Source organism: Moschus berezovskii, chromosome 17 (genome assembly GCF_049115385.1).
Source record: "Moschus berezovskii isolate FMDL1 chromosome 17, NW_MosBer_1.0, whole genome shotgun sequence".
Lineage (NCBI taxonomy): Eukaryota > Metazoa > Chordata > Mammalia > Artiodactyla > Moschidae > Moschus > Moschus berezovskii.
Window position 1 is genome coordinate 29,415,488 of NC_142476.1, and position 19,492 is coordinate 29,434,979.

The 19,492-nt window shown below is 44.7% G+C and overlaps 1 protein-coding gene across 1 annotated transcript in view; it reads right to left on the bottom strand.

The window, feature by feature from the left end:
• Positions 1 to 19,492, bottom strand: part of LOC129551056 (voltage-dependent R-type calcium channel subunit alpha-1E) — a 328,009-nt gene that overhangs the window by 220,201 nt on the left and 88,316 nt on the right. The window contains 3 exon segments of the mRNA XM_088844921.1: positions 3,532 to 3,713; positions 5,402 to 5,554; positions 6,658 to 6,761. Coding sequence (XP_088701047.1) covers positions 3,532 to 3,713; positions 5,402 to 5,554; positions 6,658 to 6,761 — 439 coding nt within the window.

The following is a 19,492-nucleotide window of genomic DNA, read 5'->3' on the forward strand; positions in this document are numbered from 1 at the left end:
TATATATACATCACCTCCTCTTGAGCCTCCCTCCCCTCCCCCTATCCCTCACATCCAGGTCATCACAGAGCACCAGGCTGGGATTCCAGTGTTATACAACAGCTTCTCATCAGCTATCTAGTTTACTCATGGTGGTATATATATGTTGAAGTTACTTTCTCCATTCATCCCATTCTCTCCTTCCCCTATTGGGTCCACAAGTTCTGAATCCCCTTTCTGGTCCAAGCTGACTAGTTGAATTTGGGTAAACTAACAGTGTTAAAAAAACGAGACAACAGGTCCAAAACAGAGTCACTTATACTAAGTCCCAGTCACCAAATCAAAACTCTATTACGGTGTCAATCTCTCCCACAAATGGGCTCTTAAACCAGGCAATCAGGAATCACCTGGTCAGTGTGAATGAGGTCATCTGCCTGATAAAACCCTGTCATCCCCTAAAGCAGCGGTTCCCAACATTTTTGGCACCAGAGACCAGTTTCGTGGAAGACAATTTTTCCCCAGGCTGGGGGTGGCAGTGGGGTGGTTAGGGGATGATTCAAGTACACTACATTTATTGTGCACTTTATTTCTCTTATTATTACATAAGTTCCACTGAGATCATCAGGCATTAGATCCTAGAGGTTGGGGACCCCTGCCTTAAAGAAAAGTGACCTTGCCACAACCAATCCACTTTTTACTAACTTCCTGGTCCAGTGCCCTTCAGCCTATAAAAGTCTTTCATTTTGTATAGCTCCTCAGCACTCCCTTCCAGATGTGAGATGGGATGCTGCCTCATTCATGAATGGTTGAATAATGTCAGTAACACCTTTAAAATTCACTCTGTTGAATTATTTTTTAACAAAAGCATATGTGATTCCACCATATAGTATAAGCCCTACGCCCACCAGTATGAAGACACCTGGCTCTGAACCTTCCTCCAGCAGAAGACAACCCTAACTCCGGGATGTGTGGCCAATTCCTATAGGAGAGCTCCACCTGGGCCCTGCTTCACACCCCAGTTCCCTGCTCAAGGGAAGCTGGACTTGGCTGACTTCCTCTCTTCCTAGGGAGCCAGATTGTGTCCTTGCTCTCCTGGCTGAAAATGGGATGCCTTTTCCATCCAACTTCTCCTGAATCAAGGGGTAGTTATTAGCCTCACTATGAGCATCATCTCTGCCTGTGGGCTCTGGGCTCCATGCCCTCCCCCTAGATCCAAAGCTTTGGAAAGTGACATCATTTCAAAGTGGGCATGAGTTCATTCTGCCCAGTGAGCAGTCACTTTTTGGAAGCCAGTCCTACAGCTCAATGAGTTCTCTCAAGCCTGGATCCAGCCACAGTGGTAGCAGGAGGCCTTCAGTAAGCTGAAGTTCAATGACTGATGGCCTGGAAGTGAGAGGTACTGTGTGTCTGAGGTCCTGGGTGCCCATGCAATGAAAGGTTTCAGAAGATCTGCCGTCTGACCTCTTCTCCCTGCTTCCTCGGTAGAACACACCTAAACAGGAGAGCAAGTTCACTGTCTCTGTGTGACCTCCATACCTATGTTGGACAGACAACCAGAGAGAGGCTGGAATCTGAAGAGAGCACCAGGAGCACAGAGGTCATGGCACTTTTTCTTCGTTTCCCCAGTGCCTAGCACAGTGCGTGACACATCACAGATGCTCACAAATACATGTTGGAAGAATGAATAAATTGAACAAAGGAACTAAACCAAGTGATGAGTGACTCCTTCTTATCTTAGTACCTTCTGAGTCTTGGCCCTGGAGGACCAATAGATCTCGCCTGTATCTTCAAATGCAACACTTCTGCTTTTGGGCTTTCAGTGCATTTATCACATCACTTAGGTGAGTCTACACACATAATTGAAAGCCATCCTGCCCATAGCCCCACAAATGATACAAGCCACTGCGGGGCCCAGTGCTGTCATTTCCAGAGGTGCCTGGTTAATCTGAGTGACATGGCCTCAAGACAACCTTCACATCTCAAATGAGGAGTGACTGGCCTCATCAACCTTGTCTCCCTTTCTTCCTCCCTGCCACCCCCACAGCTGGTAAGAATCCCAGAGTGTTCTCAAGGTTTTCCTAGGGCACACATAACCCCTGGGCTTGCCAGGCATACGCTGGTCCTTGGCACGTCTTCACATCTCTCCCAGGGCTTTGGTGTGAACAGCCTGCAGTTCTTTTCTGCAAAGCCCCACCTGCCTTGCTCATGTGGCATGCGGAAGGGTCCAAGTTAATGATGGACAATTACTAGGCACCTACTTGTATGGGCCTTATGCAGACCCTGGCTCTTTCTCCATGACAATCTGGTTGAGTCTCTCATGAGACAGAATTTCTTTTCCTTCCAGTACAGACAATGTCCTGAAGTCATTCTAAAGGGGCCTTTTTGTAAATGACCCCATGTCCCACCCATTACATTTATATGGATAGAAGAATCGGATTAGAAGGAATCTGAGGGTGCCTTAGGGTAAAGAAGCCTAGGGGAGGGCAAGAGAGATGATAATTGCTCCAAACGGATGTGCCCTAGGGTGGGATGGCTGGGAGCCATAGGAGAGTACAGACCTTTATGAACATCTGTTTACAAAGACAATTTGCCCAAATTGCTTTGCTTCCCTAGGCTCCCCTAAGCATCAAAACACACAACTCCCTACTCTTTCATTTTAGAACTTAGACTCTGCACTATACCTATTAAGATCAGACTCTGGGAGGTAAAGACACTTCAGTAGTCGCCCTAACTTCTGTCCTCATGCAGGGATCCCCAAACATTCCAGACAGGCAGCTAGATATCCTTGTCTTATGCATCAACTTAGATCCTTCCCAATGTGGCAGATCATAGGAATCAACAGAAGCATGTGTAAAACATATAGCTCAGCTCACCAATACCACATGAAATCAAATCTCCAGAGGGTCTGTGAATCAATTTTAAATAAGCATCCCTAGTGAATTTTACAACTAAGCATGTTTCTGCATGTAGTGCAATGGTTCTTGAGAGTGACTACATATTAGAATCCGCAAGGAAGCCTCAAAAAAAAATCAATGACAGGTCTTTACCCCCAGCTATTCCTACTTAATTAGTCTGGAGTAGAGCCCAGGCAGTGTAAATTTTTAAAGCTCCCTCCCAGCTGATTCGAATGGGCAGCCAGGATTGAGAACTACTGGAATATCTTTCCAGACCAATGGTATGTTCTTTAAAGACAGCAACCAAGAAATCTGTAACTCTTGGCACCCCTTACTTACCTCAGAATCCTACCAGCACGTCAAACCAGTAGCAAAACATACTCTATAATGGCTGATCTGATCTAACTAGCATTGTTCACCCACCAAATATGGCATGTAATTTCCTAACTGTATTAAGAAGCTGTGTGCTTAGCTTTGGCCAAAACCAGAGGCATAGAAACTTCTAAGCCTTACCATGGTTGAGTCCACACACACACATGCAGACCCCTATACACATTTCCAATCTTCCCTTTCCCCCGGCTAACAAACCCCAACCAAGCCAGGAGCCTCATTCCATGATCCTTCCCTTCTGCTCGGGCCCCTCGCCAGCTCTACTCACATTGTACAGCACGGTGGTCCACCCTTCCATGGTGATGCACTGGAAGACAGTCAGCACAGCAAAAAGGATGTTATCAAACTGGGTGATCCCATCATTGGGCCCGATCCAGTCCCGGCATTCATAACCAGCTGGGCAGCCCTGCACGCCACATGGGTGAGGAGGGTCAAATCCTTCTAGAATACCTGCAGACACATTTGGAGGGTGGGGGATAAACCATGTGATGCTTTGCATGAGCTGAAAATAACCCCAGGAGACCACAAGCGTGCATTTCCATTTCCCACAAGAAGGTTTATCCTTGTCTCCAGCTCCTAGCCCTCTCTGGCTTCACTACACCTCACAGCTCACAAACTGAAATGTGTTCAACCCAGTGTTTCCCAACCTGCTCTGAAAATGAAGCCTCCTCCACATGCCCCCTCACCACCACTTTCTGCAGGTCACATCTACCATCTCCTGAGCCCCACAGGAATTTACAGGACTGTGTATCACCCAGAAAGGTCTGAGCTGAAGTCAAAATCTTAACTGATTTTCTATCTTTAGACTCCAGGATAGCCCCTCAGTTTTTTCTGGGTTCCTTGGGAACAATTATAAACTACAGTTCCTTTCGTGGGTCTTAACTCCTTGTTTTTCTGGCCTAATTCCTCATTTGGAATAAGACAAAAATTAAAACAAATCCAACATGGACTGCTACTACTGCTGCTAAGTCACTTTAGTCGTGTCCGACTCTGTGTGACCCCATAGACGGCAGCCCACCAGGCTCCCCCGTCCCTGGGATTCTCCAGGCAAGAACACTGGAGTGGGTTGCCATTTCCTTCTCCAGGAAGATTTAAAGATTCCTTTAAAGATTCTTTTCATAAAAACATCATGCCTAACTGGGCTCATTCAACCTCTCCCCTGCCCACCTTCCTCCTAAAGCACTCCACTCAACTTGAACAAACAAGATACAGAGACAAGAATGTGAGATCTTGTCAGTCAGTTCAGTCGCTCAGTCGTGTCCCATTCTTTGCGACCCCATGAACCGCAGCACACCAGGCCTCCCTGTCCATCACCAACTCCTGGAGTCCATCCAAACCCATGTCCATCGAGTCGGTGATGCCATCCAGCCATCTCATTCTCTGTTGTCCCCTTCTCCTCCTGCCCCCAATCCCTCCCAGCATCAGAGTCTTTTCCAGTGAGTCAACTCTTCGTATGAGGTGGCCAAAGTATTGGAGTTTCAGCTTTAGCATCAGTCCTTCCAATGAACATTCAGGACTGATCTCCTTTAGAATGGACTGGTTGGATCTCCTTGCAGTCCAAGGGACTCTCAAGAGTCTTCTTCAACAGCACAGTTTAAAAGCATCAGTTCTTCAACAGTATACCTCACTAATTCAACCACTGCCAAGTCATGCTCAGAACTCCCTCAGTTCTTCCACACTATGCATGGATGACAGCAGAAGGGGGGAATGTCATGAACTTGAGTATGGACGGAAAATGTCCCCAAGATCTGGAGGGCCCCAGGTCTGACTTCAGACTCCTGAGGTCTTTCTGGCTGTGGGCCAAAGAGTCCCCTGTACAAAAGGTAATTTTTCAGGCAGATGGTTTTTGACATGCCTTCTGATAGCCTTCTACTGAGGAATGGGGCTGCTGAGACCTTCTATTTGAAATAGACTATAAACCTAAGAGGTTATTTGCTTTGCAATATCAGTGTGCAATGGGGATCTTTAGGCTGGTTGTACCTCATAAAGCTGATGACTAGGAAGCCTCTGTTTCTAATTCTACGGTTGGGATAGGACATACTTTGTTTTCCAATTAGCCTCCAAATGCCCTGAAATTACCCCCATGACCAAAGGAGAGAGGAAGGGAAGAAGGAGAAGCCAGCAAATAGTGACCCTACCTGAATTGTTCATGAAGCACGCTCGGTGCAACTTTCCACTGTAGAACTCCAAGCCGATGATAGCAAACATCAGGATGGCAAAGAAGAGCAGAAGGCCAATCTGCAGGAGAGGCACCATGGCCTTCATGATGGACTTCAACACAATCTGTAGGCCTGGAAGGAAAGAAAGAGAAAGATGAACGGAGCCCTCACTTAGCACCCCCTGACAGGGCAGGCTGTGTACCCTCTCCTAGGAGAAAGGGCTAAGTCTTTGAGGGAAAAGGACCACTGGTCCTGAGATGAGAAAATGATTCACAAACGGATAACCAAGACACATCAAGCCAAAGACTGCCATCACCCCTCCCCTGAGGAATCAACGCCTTGCTCCTTTTCACTGATTCCCTGATCACTTACATGCCTATTACCCTTCCCTTCCTCATTTCACCCACACTGTCTTCTGGATTCTTCTTACGGATGAAACCTACTAGGATGTGTTTCTTTCCCCACGGGAATTAGGCCTTGTCTTACTAGGTTTAAGTCTGGGAGAGCGAAGACAAGGTCCATCTTCCCCATGACTCTTATCTCAGCCCAGCTCTCCCATTCATCGTCATGGAAGCACAATTAGTACAACCACCATTCATAAAATACTGTATCCTTGGACCCAAAACTTGCACGTCTAGGAGTCTAGTCTAAGACAATAACCAGAGGTCTGAATAATATTTAAGTCAAAACACATTTGTTACCACTCTATTTCTATTTAGGAAAAAAAAAGCTGGAAATAACCTAAATGAATAGCAACGTAGAAACGACTATCCAAGTCATGAACAGTACAAGAAAGAATATAAGACAGATTTCAAAATCATATTTTTGAATAATTATTAGTGTCAGGAAAATCAAATGTGCGTGATGGGGTCCAAAATCAAAAATACAGTACGATCCCACATACATTAAAATGCACATGAAAAAATGAATGAAAAAATATGCTAAAATGTTAACAAAATTGATTTCTGAATGACAGGATAATGGGTACTCTTCATTTTCAATTCTGTATTGTTTCCTTTCCACATTTTCTATAAAGATCTTTCATTATCTTTTAAATGTGAAAAAATTTGCTAAATTTTAAAATGGAAGATAATGCTAGACTGCTACAGGTCCTCTATTTATTACTGCAGGGGCTTCCTCTCTGGGGAATTTACTTTCTGCTTATCCCTGGATCTGGCTGAGGACACAACAGCAAAGCTCTTAGCAGAGGAGGAAGAGGAAAGACGGATGCTCACTAGGAATCCCCGACACAAGCTTCAGGGGCCTTAGGACACGCACGGCCCGTAGGGTCCTCAGGTCCACGTGGGTGTTGAAGTGTGTTCCCGCGGTAGCCAGGATGCTGCAATGGAGACACAGAGGGTCAAGGTCACCACAGTCTGGCTTTCTCCCCGAGCTCCATGGGGTTGGGAGGGGGGGCTGGGTTAGAGAAGGATCAGCCTGGAAAGCACACAGAGCTATGCCAGCTGTGTGTGGGCGCACCTGAGCTTGGGTGAATCACCAGTGATTCCAAGTGGGATTAAATTTAGTCGCATCAGGGTTTCACTTTGCAAAGGAAGAAAACTGATCATCACATTGGAGTCTTAGTTTCAAGTCATTAGTAAAACATGAGGGTCCCAGCATCTGTCTCATTTTTGCCCTAAAACCATGTTCCCAACCCTCCTCTGACTCTTGCCAATTACCTTCTCCTCTTTCCAGACCCTGATGCTGGGACAGATTGAAGGCAAAAGGAGAAGGGGGTGGCACAGGATGAGACGGTTAGATAGCATCACCAACTCAATGAACGTGAATTTAAGCAAACTCTGGGAGATAGCGGAGGACAGAGAAGCCTGGCGTGCTGCAGTTCAAGGGGCTGCAAAGAGTCGGACATGACTTAGCAACTGAATAACAACTTTCCAATCCATCAAAGCCCTCATTTTTTATTTAAAATTTTCTTAGATTCCCCTGCTTCCTATCTCCTTCGGGAAATTTCTCTAGATTAACTGCAGTAAAGGAGTAACTCATTCTTCTTTACCTTGACATTTAGAATTTTTACCAAACAAAATCAATCACACTGATGCTTATACTTAGGGAATAGCATCACTGGTCCCCATACAGTATTTTTATAATTGCCCCCAAACCACTGCCTGAGCTGGATCTGGTTTCTTTGTTTCTACTTTCCTACTTCCACAGCCATATGCAGAAACAGACACACACAAAACAAAAATCCATAACAATCCTATTATACTGTGTACACCAAGTGCCTTGTCTTGAGGAGACAATTTATTTCATATAATCCCATGACATTGCAGGTACTTTGGAGAGACGAAGACACTTAAGTATTTATGACAGACACAGCAGAAGACTGAGAATCAGGAGAACTGGGCTGCAGTCCCGACTCACGCACTTGAGACCTGGGCGCCCTGAGGTCAGTCAATCTCTATGAGTCTCACTGCCCTCATCTGCAAACTGGGGGAGTACCACGGCCTACTTACAAAAATAAAATGACATGGCATTGAATATTATGAGTGTTCTCTAAACTTTAATGTGCAAAGTAGACATTATATCTAACAAACTAGACATCATATTTAGCACAAATGTTAATAATATTGCTTTTACAATTTTGTCTAATTTTAGTGTTCCCTGTATAGGATAGTTCTTTTTCTTCCTTACAACTTCCAGGACAATTTCAGCTATATGGAACTACTGGGGAATGAGTCATTTAGAAAACTGATTTTTCTATACAGTAAAACCATTCTAGACAGAATGGTTTATTTCATTTAATTATTTTTGGTGGAATCTCTCCAAAATATCTCAAGAACTGAAGAAGATACCTTGAAGTTCCTTTAATGCGTGAACAAAAGGCTTATGTTGTATTACCTTGAGAACGCACATATGAGATCAACAGACACAAATTATACAGATCCAGATTATAATCACGAGTACTAACTTTAAAACAAGCCGTGCTAGCCAACAAGTGGGCTGCTTTATGTGGCAATGACTTCCTAACATTAAAAGTATTCAAGACAGAGCAGAAGAGCCCTCTTAATGAAGGAAAGAGGGTTCCAACACTGGGTTGAAGGTTATTTAAATAGCCAATAGAGATTTCTTTTAAGATTCTATAACTATGCTGATCCAATCTCAAAATAAGAACTAGAAAGAAAGTTTAGCCTTGAAAGCATCTTAGGAGCTAGGCAAGCTTCACACGTTTTCTCTGTCTTTTCCGACCCAAACTTCCATCAGCTCATCTGAAAATAAGGAGCTTTTGGTTCTATCTTCCAAATCAAAAGAAAGATACTAAGCAGGGGATTGATGTAATTTCTAATAAGTAGGGGGAAAAAACTAGAGAGAGAACAAGGAGAAACATGGAAAATAGAACTGAAAATCAGGACAGAAATTTTTTTAAAAATGAGAGGATAGAAAGAGAAGCTTCAGGGATAGGTACAGTTACAGAGAATCAGAACCCCATGAAAATGGGGTCAATGTTCCCCTGACCCTGCTCACAGGGAAAGCCCACTGTACTCTCAGTCTTTGGAGGGGCACACACGGAGGCTGCTTTCCCTCTGGTTTGCTGTCTTACAAACACAGTGAGTAATCTGCCCCGTTCAGAAACCAGGATTCCGTTTCCTAGGATACCCAGATACACACGAGATGCTCTTTCACATCATAAGAAAGGCCACTGAAAATGAAAGTCTCCTCCCCAACTCTGAGACAAACAAGGGACACATTGGAACATGGAGGTAGGAAGTCAAGGACGCTATTAACAGGCAAGAAGGCACAGGCATAGAAAGGGAGAAAAAGTGGCAGAGGGAAAGGAGAATGGGAGGGTGGGGGCGGTGAGCAGCTGAAGAACACGTGGAGGTGAAAGCAAGAAAGGCGATGAGAAGAAATAAGAGCTGGTGGAGAAGCGACCATCAGAGACACAGGGATGATGACGCGGGAAAGGGGAGAAAAGTAAAGCTAATGTCAGAGAAGCAGCCGGCCATGAGATGTGTCCAGGCGCTCTTCACCAAGTGGAGTCCTTGGCTGAACCAACCTCTCCCCAGGCCTCCAAAACCCTTCATTCTTCAGGCAAGGTCGTGCACCTGTGGCCCGGTGCCCCCCTGGCCCTTGAAACTTTCTTCTCTTTCATCCAGTGCAGAAGGGCTTTCAACTGAACCTCTGGCTGATGCCCGTTTGCCACTGGCTTCCTCCTAGTATTCAAACCATCCTTGAGGGCAGGGATCACAATCTGGCTCCCCCATCCATCTGTTAGAAACAACAGCAATGACTAAGGAAAAGGGCCTTATTCTCAACTCCCATAAAATTCTGTCCCCACCACTGTCACTGCCCTTAGCACATCCTAGAGGAAGCCTCTGTTTTCTCACCTGCCTCCAATCTGAGATCCAGAATACCTCAGCTGGAGACACTGTCTTCCTCATCTCAACATGTCCAACACCCAGGCCAGGGTCTAGCAAGGAAAACGTGCTCAATAAATGCTCAAGGAATTGAACTGCACTGAGGAAATCAATAACCATGTTAAAACTGAGATCAAATGAACAGAAATACCACAGAAACCCTAGAAGTTATCAATGAAAAGATCAGAGTCAGTTTGCTACGCAAACCCGTGCCTGTTTGAGCATACAGGAGAGCACTGGAAATCTGTCCTCAAGCAGTTTAGAGTCTAATGACAAGCTTCCAATGTACTGCTAAGACACCTGCTCTCAAACAGACCCCACAGGACAGCATCAGCCCAGCCCTCAGTGGGAGAGTCAGAGACAGAGGGAGTCAGGGAGGAAGACTCAAAATTCAAAGACCTATCTTCTAGCAAAACCCAAGTTCTAAAGGTTACTCAGCTCAACTCTGAGCCTCATCCCGAGGAGGCCTATGCGAGAGGCTCCAGGAAAGTGAACCATAGGAAAAACGCCCTGGCCCTCAGTCTAGTGGAAGGAGACACACAGAAATATAATGACTATAATTCACTGCAAAGAGTGTCGTAATACAGGTGTTTACAAAGTGCCAAGAGAACGGGAAACACTGTGGTGACCAGTACAGAGCTTACCATCTGCGAGCACTTTCCAATATGTTATCTCATTAAATCCTCCAAAATATCCTGATGCTACTATTCACTCCATTTCACAGGGGAGGCAACTGAGGCTCAGAAGAAAATTAAATTGCTAATGAAAGGCAAGACCAGGCATTAAAGTCAGTTCTCTTGTGAGATCAAAGCCAATCTTTTTCCCTCTCTGCCATTATGCCGGCAGCATCTTCTGGGTCCCTGGCAGCTCCACTGTTCTGTAGTCCAATGCTTTGCTAAAAATATCAAGGTCACAGAGTTTGGTCCCCAGACAAGCCAGAGAACTTGGCTTCCTTCATTCCAAGGCCACACACTGCTAACTCCCACAGACTTGACTGCATCACTCTCAGGCCCAGCAGGGTATGAGGTTCCTTGAGCCCTAGGTGGTGACTGCCACAGCATCTGAACAAACACTCAGGACGGGACAGGTGCTTCACAAGGTCAGAGCGAGGCCACTGAGGAGGAGTCCAGTTCCAAACTAATAAAAGCTAAGCTCTCCACCGTCCTAAGAGGCACAGGTGCATGCTCTTCAGGAGCAGAGACGGTGTTCTTCACTGCTTTTGTCACCATGAGCACAGAACCTGGTGGAGAGCTCTGGACACAGAGGGGGTCTTAATTACTACTTGATCCCCAAGGCCGAGGACAGTCAGTGAGCAGACAAACCCCTGACCAGCATCAGCACGGACACCGTGCTCTACACGCTATGAATGTGCCAAAACTGCTTCCTGATGAATGTCAGGGCTCAGCCCTACCGCGAACATTTTCACTTGTAGGCGTCAGTCGGTAAGAAGAGTGTGGAGGCTGATGTGACCCTGAGGGTGTGGTCTGACCTTCACCCAGTGGCACAGCGCAGCAGATGATGGAGTGATGCTCTGGACAATTACAACCAAAGGCCCCTTCCCAAGTCATCACTGGAAGATTTCTGCAACCCTGCCTTCCTTGTGGCCACGGGGTTCTGTCTCAGTCTCCTGGTCAACCCAAGTCTAGCAGTCTCTTTGCATAAGCGTATTTCACTATACCCTCCCTGGTGGCTCAGATGGTAAAGAGTCTGCCTGCAATGAGGGAGACATGGGTTCTGTCCCTGGGTAGAGAAAATCCCCTAGAGAAGGGAATGGCAACCCACTCCAGTATTCTTGCCTGAAGAATCCCATGGACAGAGGAGACTGGAGGGCTGGAGGGCTACAGTCCATGGGGTTGCAAAGAGTCAGACACAACTGAGTGACTGATATTTTCACTTTCACTCTCCCATGGCCAAAAGTGCTCCAAGTGAATTGAAAGTTGCTCAGTCGTGTCCAACTCTTTGTGACCCCATGGACTATACAGTCCATGGAATTCTCCTGGCCAGAATACTGGAGTGGGTAGCCTTTCCTTTTTCCAGTGGATCTTCCAACCCAGGAATTGAACCAGGGTCTCCTGCATTGCAGGCAGATTAAAATGCCCCGAAGCACTGTGCAAATATTACACTAAAAATGACTCACTGCTTCTCTGAATTTCAGATTTAGGCAGGCATCTCATGTAGCTCTATTTCAGTGGTGGCGTGAAATGACCAAGTGAGGAGCCTCCTCCTCCAGGTTTGCCTCATCCCTAAACAAACATTCAAGCTCTCTTCTGAGAAGAAACACAAGTGCCAAAGTATTAGCACCCGGCAGAGAATTCCCTCTTGAGCTCCAGAAATCACTGGTTTTGGCTCTGACCATATAAATCCCAAGGGAGAACCTCATTAGCATTTGAAAGCCAAGTTGTTCACATGTAGGCACACATACTGATGAACAGTAGCAAAAGGGATCCGGTATTTATCCAGCCCATATTAAGGGGAGACCAGGAGGAGGCCAGAAAGCAGATTTCAAGTTGGATTCCAACCCAGAGGTGAGTCAGGGTATCATTTCCTTGGGAAGTCAATAGAAATGAGTTCCTTTGTTTAAAAGTGTTCCCTGGGGGGTTGGCTCCTTCATCTCTTTCTACTATTTTACCTCCAATGAGGCATCAAAGTCCACCCTATCCTTCCTCTTCTACATCTCTTGGATTTACCATTTACTCTCCAGCCTCCCTCTTGCCTAGACTGACCTTCTCATGCCATCTCTCCCCTGCCACAGTAATAAGACCCAGACTTCAGGGCCCAGCTGAAATCCTGCCCATCCCTGGAAAAGGTCCACCATCAACAGAGGCTTGAACTAGGATTCTGAGAGAGGTGAGCACATGCTCTGCAGTCATACCGGCAGGTTAAATACCAGTTCTCTCACTCACACCAGCTGTCTGGCCTGATGCGATCGTGTCTCTGAGCTCCGGCTTCCTTATCTGTAAAATGGGCCAGTGCCTCTCTAAGAAGGCTGATGTTTAAAAGAGGCTGCTTGTAGTTCTTCACACGCTGACTTACCACGTAGGGATCCTGGTTGTAAGCGGCAGAAACAAATGTTAGCTTTCTTAAGCAAACAAATCCCAAATAAGTATATTGAGAAGATATCAGGACCTCACAGAATTGAAGGAATGTTGGAAGATCAGGGTGGGAAAACAGAGAAGTGGAAATCTTTGTGTAGTTGGCTGAATAATGCTTCCCAAAGACAACCAGGTCTTAATACCTGCAACATTAATGAATGTTACTATTACCTGATATGACAAAATTGTTTTGCAGATGTGATTAAAGGATTTGGAGATGGGGACATTATTCTGGATTATCTAAGTAGACCCTAAAAGCAATCATAAGTGCCCTTAATAGAAGGGAGGCACAGGAAGACCTGACTAGAAGGAAGGCAATATGCTGAGTGAAGCCAGATGCTATGCTGCTGGCTCTGAAGATGGAAAAAGGGCCTAACAATCAAAGAGCACAGGAAGTGCAGTTCTAGAAGCTCAGAAAGACAAAGAAATGGATTTTCTCCAAAAGTTTATGACGGGAGCACAGTCCTGCTGATAGCATGATTTTGGCCCAGATGATGGGGCCAATCCATGATTTTGGATTTCTGACCTCTGGAATAAGAAAATGTTTTTTTAAGTCACTAAGCTTATATTAAAAAGCAGAGACATTACTTTGCCAACCAAGGTCCGTCTAGTCAAGGCTATGGTTTTTCCCGTGGTCATGTATGGATGTGAGAGTTGGACTGTGAAGAAGGCTGATCACCGAAGAATTGATGCTTTTGAACTGTGATGCTGGAGAAGACTCTTGAGAGTCCCTTGTACCGCAAGGAGATCCAACCAGTCCATTCTAAGGGAGATCGATCCTGGGTGTTCATTGGAAGGACTGATGCTAAAGCTGAAACTGCAATACTTTGGCCACCTCATGTGACGAGTTGACTCACTGGAAAAGACTCTGATGCTGGGAAAGGTTGGGGGCGGGAGGAGAAGGGGACGACAGAGAATGAGATGGCTGGATGGCATCACCGACTCTGTGGACATGAGTTTGAGTGAACTCCGGGAGTTGGTGATGGACAGGGAGGCCTGGCGTGCTGTGATTCATGGGGTCACGGAGAGTCGGACACGACTGAGCGACTGAACTGAACTGAACTGAAAGTTTGTAGTAATTTGTTACAGCAGCAATAGGAAACTTATGCACTGGGCAAAGATCAGAGAGTCCAGGACATCTGATTCCTAGGCCACTGTGGATATTCCTAGCAATATATTAATATCCACCAGTGAAAACTAATGTCATAAAGTTGCTAGCTTAAAAGCCAAGTGGAAAAAAGCAAGTGGTTGAGCTTAAGTGACATGTCCCCTTACACTTTATCTGGCTGCGCAGGGACAGTCCTCCACCACATTCAGGGTGAGAAAGAACCCTAGAAAGAGCACAAACAATAAAATATTCTCCAAAAAGGGAGATGAGGGACCTTGGGGGAAGCTAACATTGTTTTAGGATAACTAAAAACAATTATAATGTCTACTACAGCCTGCTCATAGAATGTATTTAATAGGCAGTATGGAGGAAGAAGAGAAGAAATCTATTTGTTCTCTTACTTATAAAATGAGATGGTCAGATAGAGAGCCCTCTTGGACCCCTTCTTGCTCTAAAACTCTATGAGTCAAGCCACACATAAGGTAATATACCCCTTTGGTGCAGTTCACACCAATCTCCCCTTTCTCTGACCATCCAGAAGCCTGCACAACATTTAACACTTAACTGCACACCATTCTTGCATTTTAGAACAAAAGACTGACCATGATTGATAATGAGCTGGATCCTTGATGGCAGGAATTGCCTTTCATGTTGCCATCTACTACCACCCTTACCCTTAAATACGCAAGAGTGGTACCCAAGAAACACCCTTGACTCAGGGATGAAGTGAAAGGGAAAGTCACTCAGTTGTGGCCAACTCTTTGTGACCCCATGGACTCTACAGTCCACGGAATTCTCTAGACCAGAATACTGAAGTAGGTTGCCATTTCCTTCTCCAGGGGATCTTCCCAACCCAGGGATCGAACCCATTGCAGGCGGATTCTTTACCAGCTGAGCTACCAGGGAAGCCCTGACTCAGGGATAAATGATTCAGGGATGAATTTTTCTTTTTTTTTTTTTTATCATTTATCATAGTGGGTTTTTTTTTTTTAATTCAGGGATAAATGAGTACAAATCCATCCCCATTGGGACAGATTGGCTGGACTTGCCCATGGAGCTATGAATGAGTCCACAGGCACTTGTATGTGTAACTGGACATCCATTTAACCACCTGTGTACATAATGATGATTTATGAAAATCTACTGAATTACACCTGATGTTTGTCTCTCCATTACTTTTAAATAAATTACTGAAAGGTGTGATTTGATCTGGGAATCAATTTCTAAACATTTTATTTTTTCAAAAACAAAAAGTCAGTGTATATTAAATTACTCACACAGAGACAAGTCTCCCCTCTCCAAAATTCAACTTGACCAAAATATATTTGAGGGAGAAGAGTGAGGTTGGGAAAGAGAAAACAAACAGGTGTCAGGCTCAGCCCAGTTCCCAGATACTGCAGGCTGCCTCTTCTTCCTCCCCTGCCCTTATGCTGGGACCCCTTGATCCCATTTAGGCTTAGCTCCACCCCAGAGCCCAGAACCCATCCTCAATCTACTGACATGTATTGAGTGTATACTGGCATTACAATGGAGGACAGGATAAAGAAGGTGGTTGTCTTCATGAAACTTAATGAAAGAGATAGGCACTAAATAAATCACAATTATGAGAAGGAAAGGAAAAAAGACTTTCCTGTGGAAATGGCATATGAGCTCAGAGGTGAAGTATGAGTAGGTCAGAGGAAGCAATGTGGGGGAAACGCCCAGATACAGGAAAAGGCACGTGCAGAAGGCCTAGTGGGAAAAGGAGATCGTTATACTTGAAAAGCTCAAACAAGGGCTGTGATGGCTGGAACCTAGTGGTACTGGAAGAATGGAGAGTGGAGAGGCTGCAGAGAAGGGAAAAAGTATCAAATAAAGAAGACCTCACATTGGCTTCCCAGTGGCTCAGTGGTAGAGAATCCACCTACAAGGCAGGAGATATGGCTTCAATCCCTGGGTTGGGAAGATCCCCTGGAAAATGAAATAGCAACCCACTCTAGTATTCTTGCCTGGGAAATCCCATGGACAAGGGAGCCTGGTGGGGTCCATGGGGTCATAAAGAGTCAGACAAAACTTAGTGACTAAACCACCACCAAACAAGACTTTCTAGGCTATTAAATGTTTGGACCAAGCCTGTCAGTGCTCAAAAGTTCCAAGTTTACATTTAGTGATGGGACATCAGGTTACCCACACTGCTATTCTGAGCTCCAAACAATTTGATTTAACCGCTGGTTCCTTGCCTCCTCCCCAGCCCCAGCTACTGTAATTGTATTTTATTGTATTGTATTGTATTGTAGCCCCAGCTACCTTGGTCTTTATACCTGCATTAATGCCACCTTCTAGCCCCAGAGGCTTTCCTGGTGGCTCAGACAGTAAAGAATCCACCTGAAATGCAGGGGACCTAGGTTCGATCCCTGGGTCAGGAAGAAGCCCCAGAGGCCCTTCCCAGGCAGCAGCTACTATGTGTCTCCCCTATAATAATCTTCCCAGATAACAGAGATATCCTTAGATATCCTCTGTTCATGCCAACTGGAGAGGCCAGGCCCCTCTCCTGCCCTAGACAGTGTACAGAGATTAGTCTAAGCAAATTATCCACTGTCCTGAGTAGCAACTGGTTCAGGAATGGATGCAGGAGGGAACTCAGGCCTTCAGTGTAAGGGAAAATATGCTGTGGGGCTTCATCTGACCCAAGTTCTTAGAACAGAAGTAAAAGTGTAAACAGCAATGATTTTCAAATCTTTTTTGCCACAGCCTACAGTCGGAAATACATTTTACATCACAAGCCAGGAGGCATATATAATTGTATAATGCTTCATAAAATAATACTTATTCTTTCCATGCGTAATACACTCATATTTTCAATTCTTCCTTTCTCCCTTTTGTTTAATGCTGGTTACAACCAACTATCTTGTCTTCATGAAACTCTAATGGGGTTTGGCCCACAGTTTGAAAAATCCAGATGCAGAGACCAGCCAATACACACGCTCCTTCTCTCTAAGGAAAGGACGAGGTGGACCAATGTGAATTGCTGCTTTAATGGCATCATTCTTGGTGTTTTCCCAGAACAATGAAACCGTCTGCCTTGAAAGGCTGAGTGCTTTCCAAGAACTGCAGACACAGCGTTCTAGAGGAGACCCTGCTCCTTCCGATGGCACCTGAAATAGCAGAAGCATCTTGCTGTCCCCAGGAGTGGCAGTCATAAAGAGATCACATCGTATGCTAACCTCAAAATCATCTTGAGGCAGCCATTTGTTTTGGGTTTGTTTGTTTTTAATTTGGTTGTTCATTCGGGTTGTTTTTGGCTCAGGTCAGAGTGGAGCATGGATTTTCTTCTAAGTCTGCAGATAATAAATCATACCCAAAAGCCCTAACATTTCTTGGAGAATGGGAAGAAGGGCAAGGTCAAGTAGCTTCTTAACAGTAGAGAAGGAGGAACAAGTTGTTCCAGTAGGGAACAAGTAGTTCTGTATTTAACAAAGAGAAGACAACCCTTTATGGATTTTAAAATAGGATTCCTAATTAAGTTTCATAAGAATCTTAGTAGATATGGAGGAGTCCGAAAATATGCCTTCTGATGAACAATAAAATCATAGCCTAAAAATCCTCTTTTCTTTCCCACCAAAGAAAGTTCAACGATCAAACCATGTCACACCAAGGAGACGATGGTGTGACATTTGAGATCAGATGTCTCAGGGAGTGTGCTTTAGGATCAGGTCAGTTCAGTTACTCAGTCATGTCTGACTCTTTGCAGTCCCATGGACTGCAGCACGCCAGGCCTCCCTGTCCATCACTAGCTCCCAAAGCTTGCTCAAACTCATGTCCATCAAATGGGTGATGCCATCCAACCATCTCATCCTCTGTCATCCCCTTCTCCTTCTACCTTCAATCTTTCCCAGCATCAGGGTCTTTTCTAATGAGTCAGTTCTTCACATCAGGTGGCCAAATACTGGAGCTTCAGCTTCAGCATCAGTCCTTCCAATGAACATTCAGGACTTATTTCCTTTAGGATTGACTGGATCTCCCTGCGGTTCAAGGGACTCTCAAAAGTCTTCTCCAACACCACAGTTCAAAAGCATCAATTCTTCGGTACTTACCCTTATGACTACTGGAAAAACCACAGCTTTGACTATATAGACCTCGGTCAGCAAAGCGATGTCTCTGCTTTTTAATATGCTATCTAGGATTGTCATAGCTTTTCTTCCAAGGAGCAAGCGTCTTTTAATTTCATGGCTACAGTCACCATCTACAGTGATTTTGGACTTCAAGAAAATAAAGTCTGTCACTGTTTCCAGCTTTTCCCCATCTATTTGCCATGAAGTGATGGGACCAGATGCCATGATCTTAGTTTTTTGAATGCTGAGTTTCAAGCCAACTTATTCACTCTTCTCTTTCACTTTCATCAAAAGGCTCTTTGGTTCCTCTTCGCTTTCTGCTATAAAGGTGGTATCATCTGCATATCTGAGGTTATTGATATTTCTCCTGTCAACCCTGATTTCAGCCTGAGCTCCATCCAGCCCAGCATTTCACATGATGTACTCTGCATGTAAGTTAAATAAGCAGGATGACAATATACAGCCTTGATGGACTCCTTTCCCAATTTGGAACCAGTCTATTGTTCCATGTCCTGTTCTAAATGTTGCTTCTTGACCTGCATATAGATTTCTCAGGAGGCAGGTAAGATGGTCTGGTATTCCCATCTCTTTAAGAATTGTCCACAGTTTGCTGTGATCCACACAGTCAAAAGCACTGATTATAGCAAATACTCTATTCCAACAATGCAAGAAATAACTCTCATGGATATCACCAGATGGTCAGTACCAAAATCAAATTGATTATATTCTTTGCAGCCAAAGATGGAAAAGCTCTATACAGTCAACAAAAACAAGACTAGGAGCTCCTAGTCTGTGGCTAGGATCATGAATTCCTTATTGCAAAATACAGACTTAAATTGAAGAAAGTAGGGAAAACCACTAGGCCATTAAGTTATAACCTAAACCAAATCCTGTACTATTATATTATACAATGGAAATGACAAATAGATTCAAGGGATTAGATCTGACAGACAGAGTGCCTGAAGAACTATGGTCAGAGGTTCGTAATATTGTACAGGAGGCAGTGATCAAAACTATCCCCAAGAAAAAGAAATTCAAAGAGGCAAAATGGTTGTCTGAGGAGGCCTTAAAAATAGCTGAGAAAAGAAGAGAAGTGAAAGGCAAAGGAGAAAAAGATATACCCATTTAAATGCAGTATTTCAAAGAAGAGCAAGGAGAGACAAGAAAGCCTTTCTAAGTGATCAATGCAAAGAAACAGAGGAAAACAATAGACTGGGAAAGAGATCCCTTCAAGAAAATTAGAGATACCAAAGGAACGTTACATGCAAAGATGAGCACAATAAAGGACAGAAACAGTATGGACCTAACAGAAGCAGAAGATATTAAGAAGAGGTGGCAAGAATACACAGAAGAACTGTACAAAAAAGATCTTAATGACCCAGACTACATCATAGGATGCTGAGCAA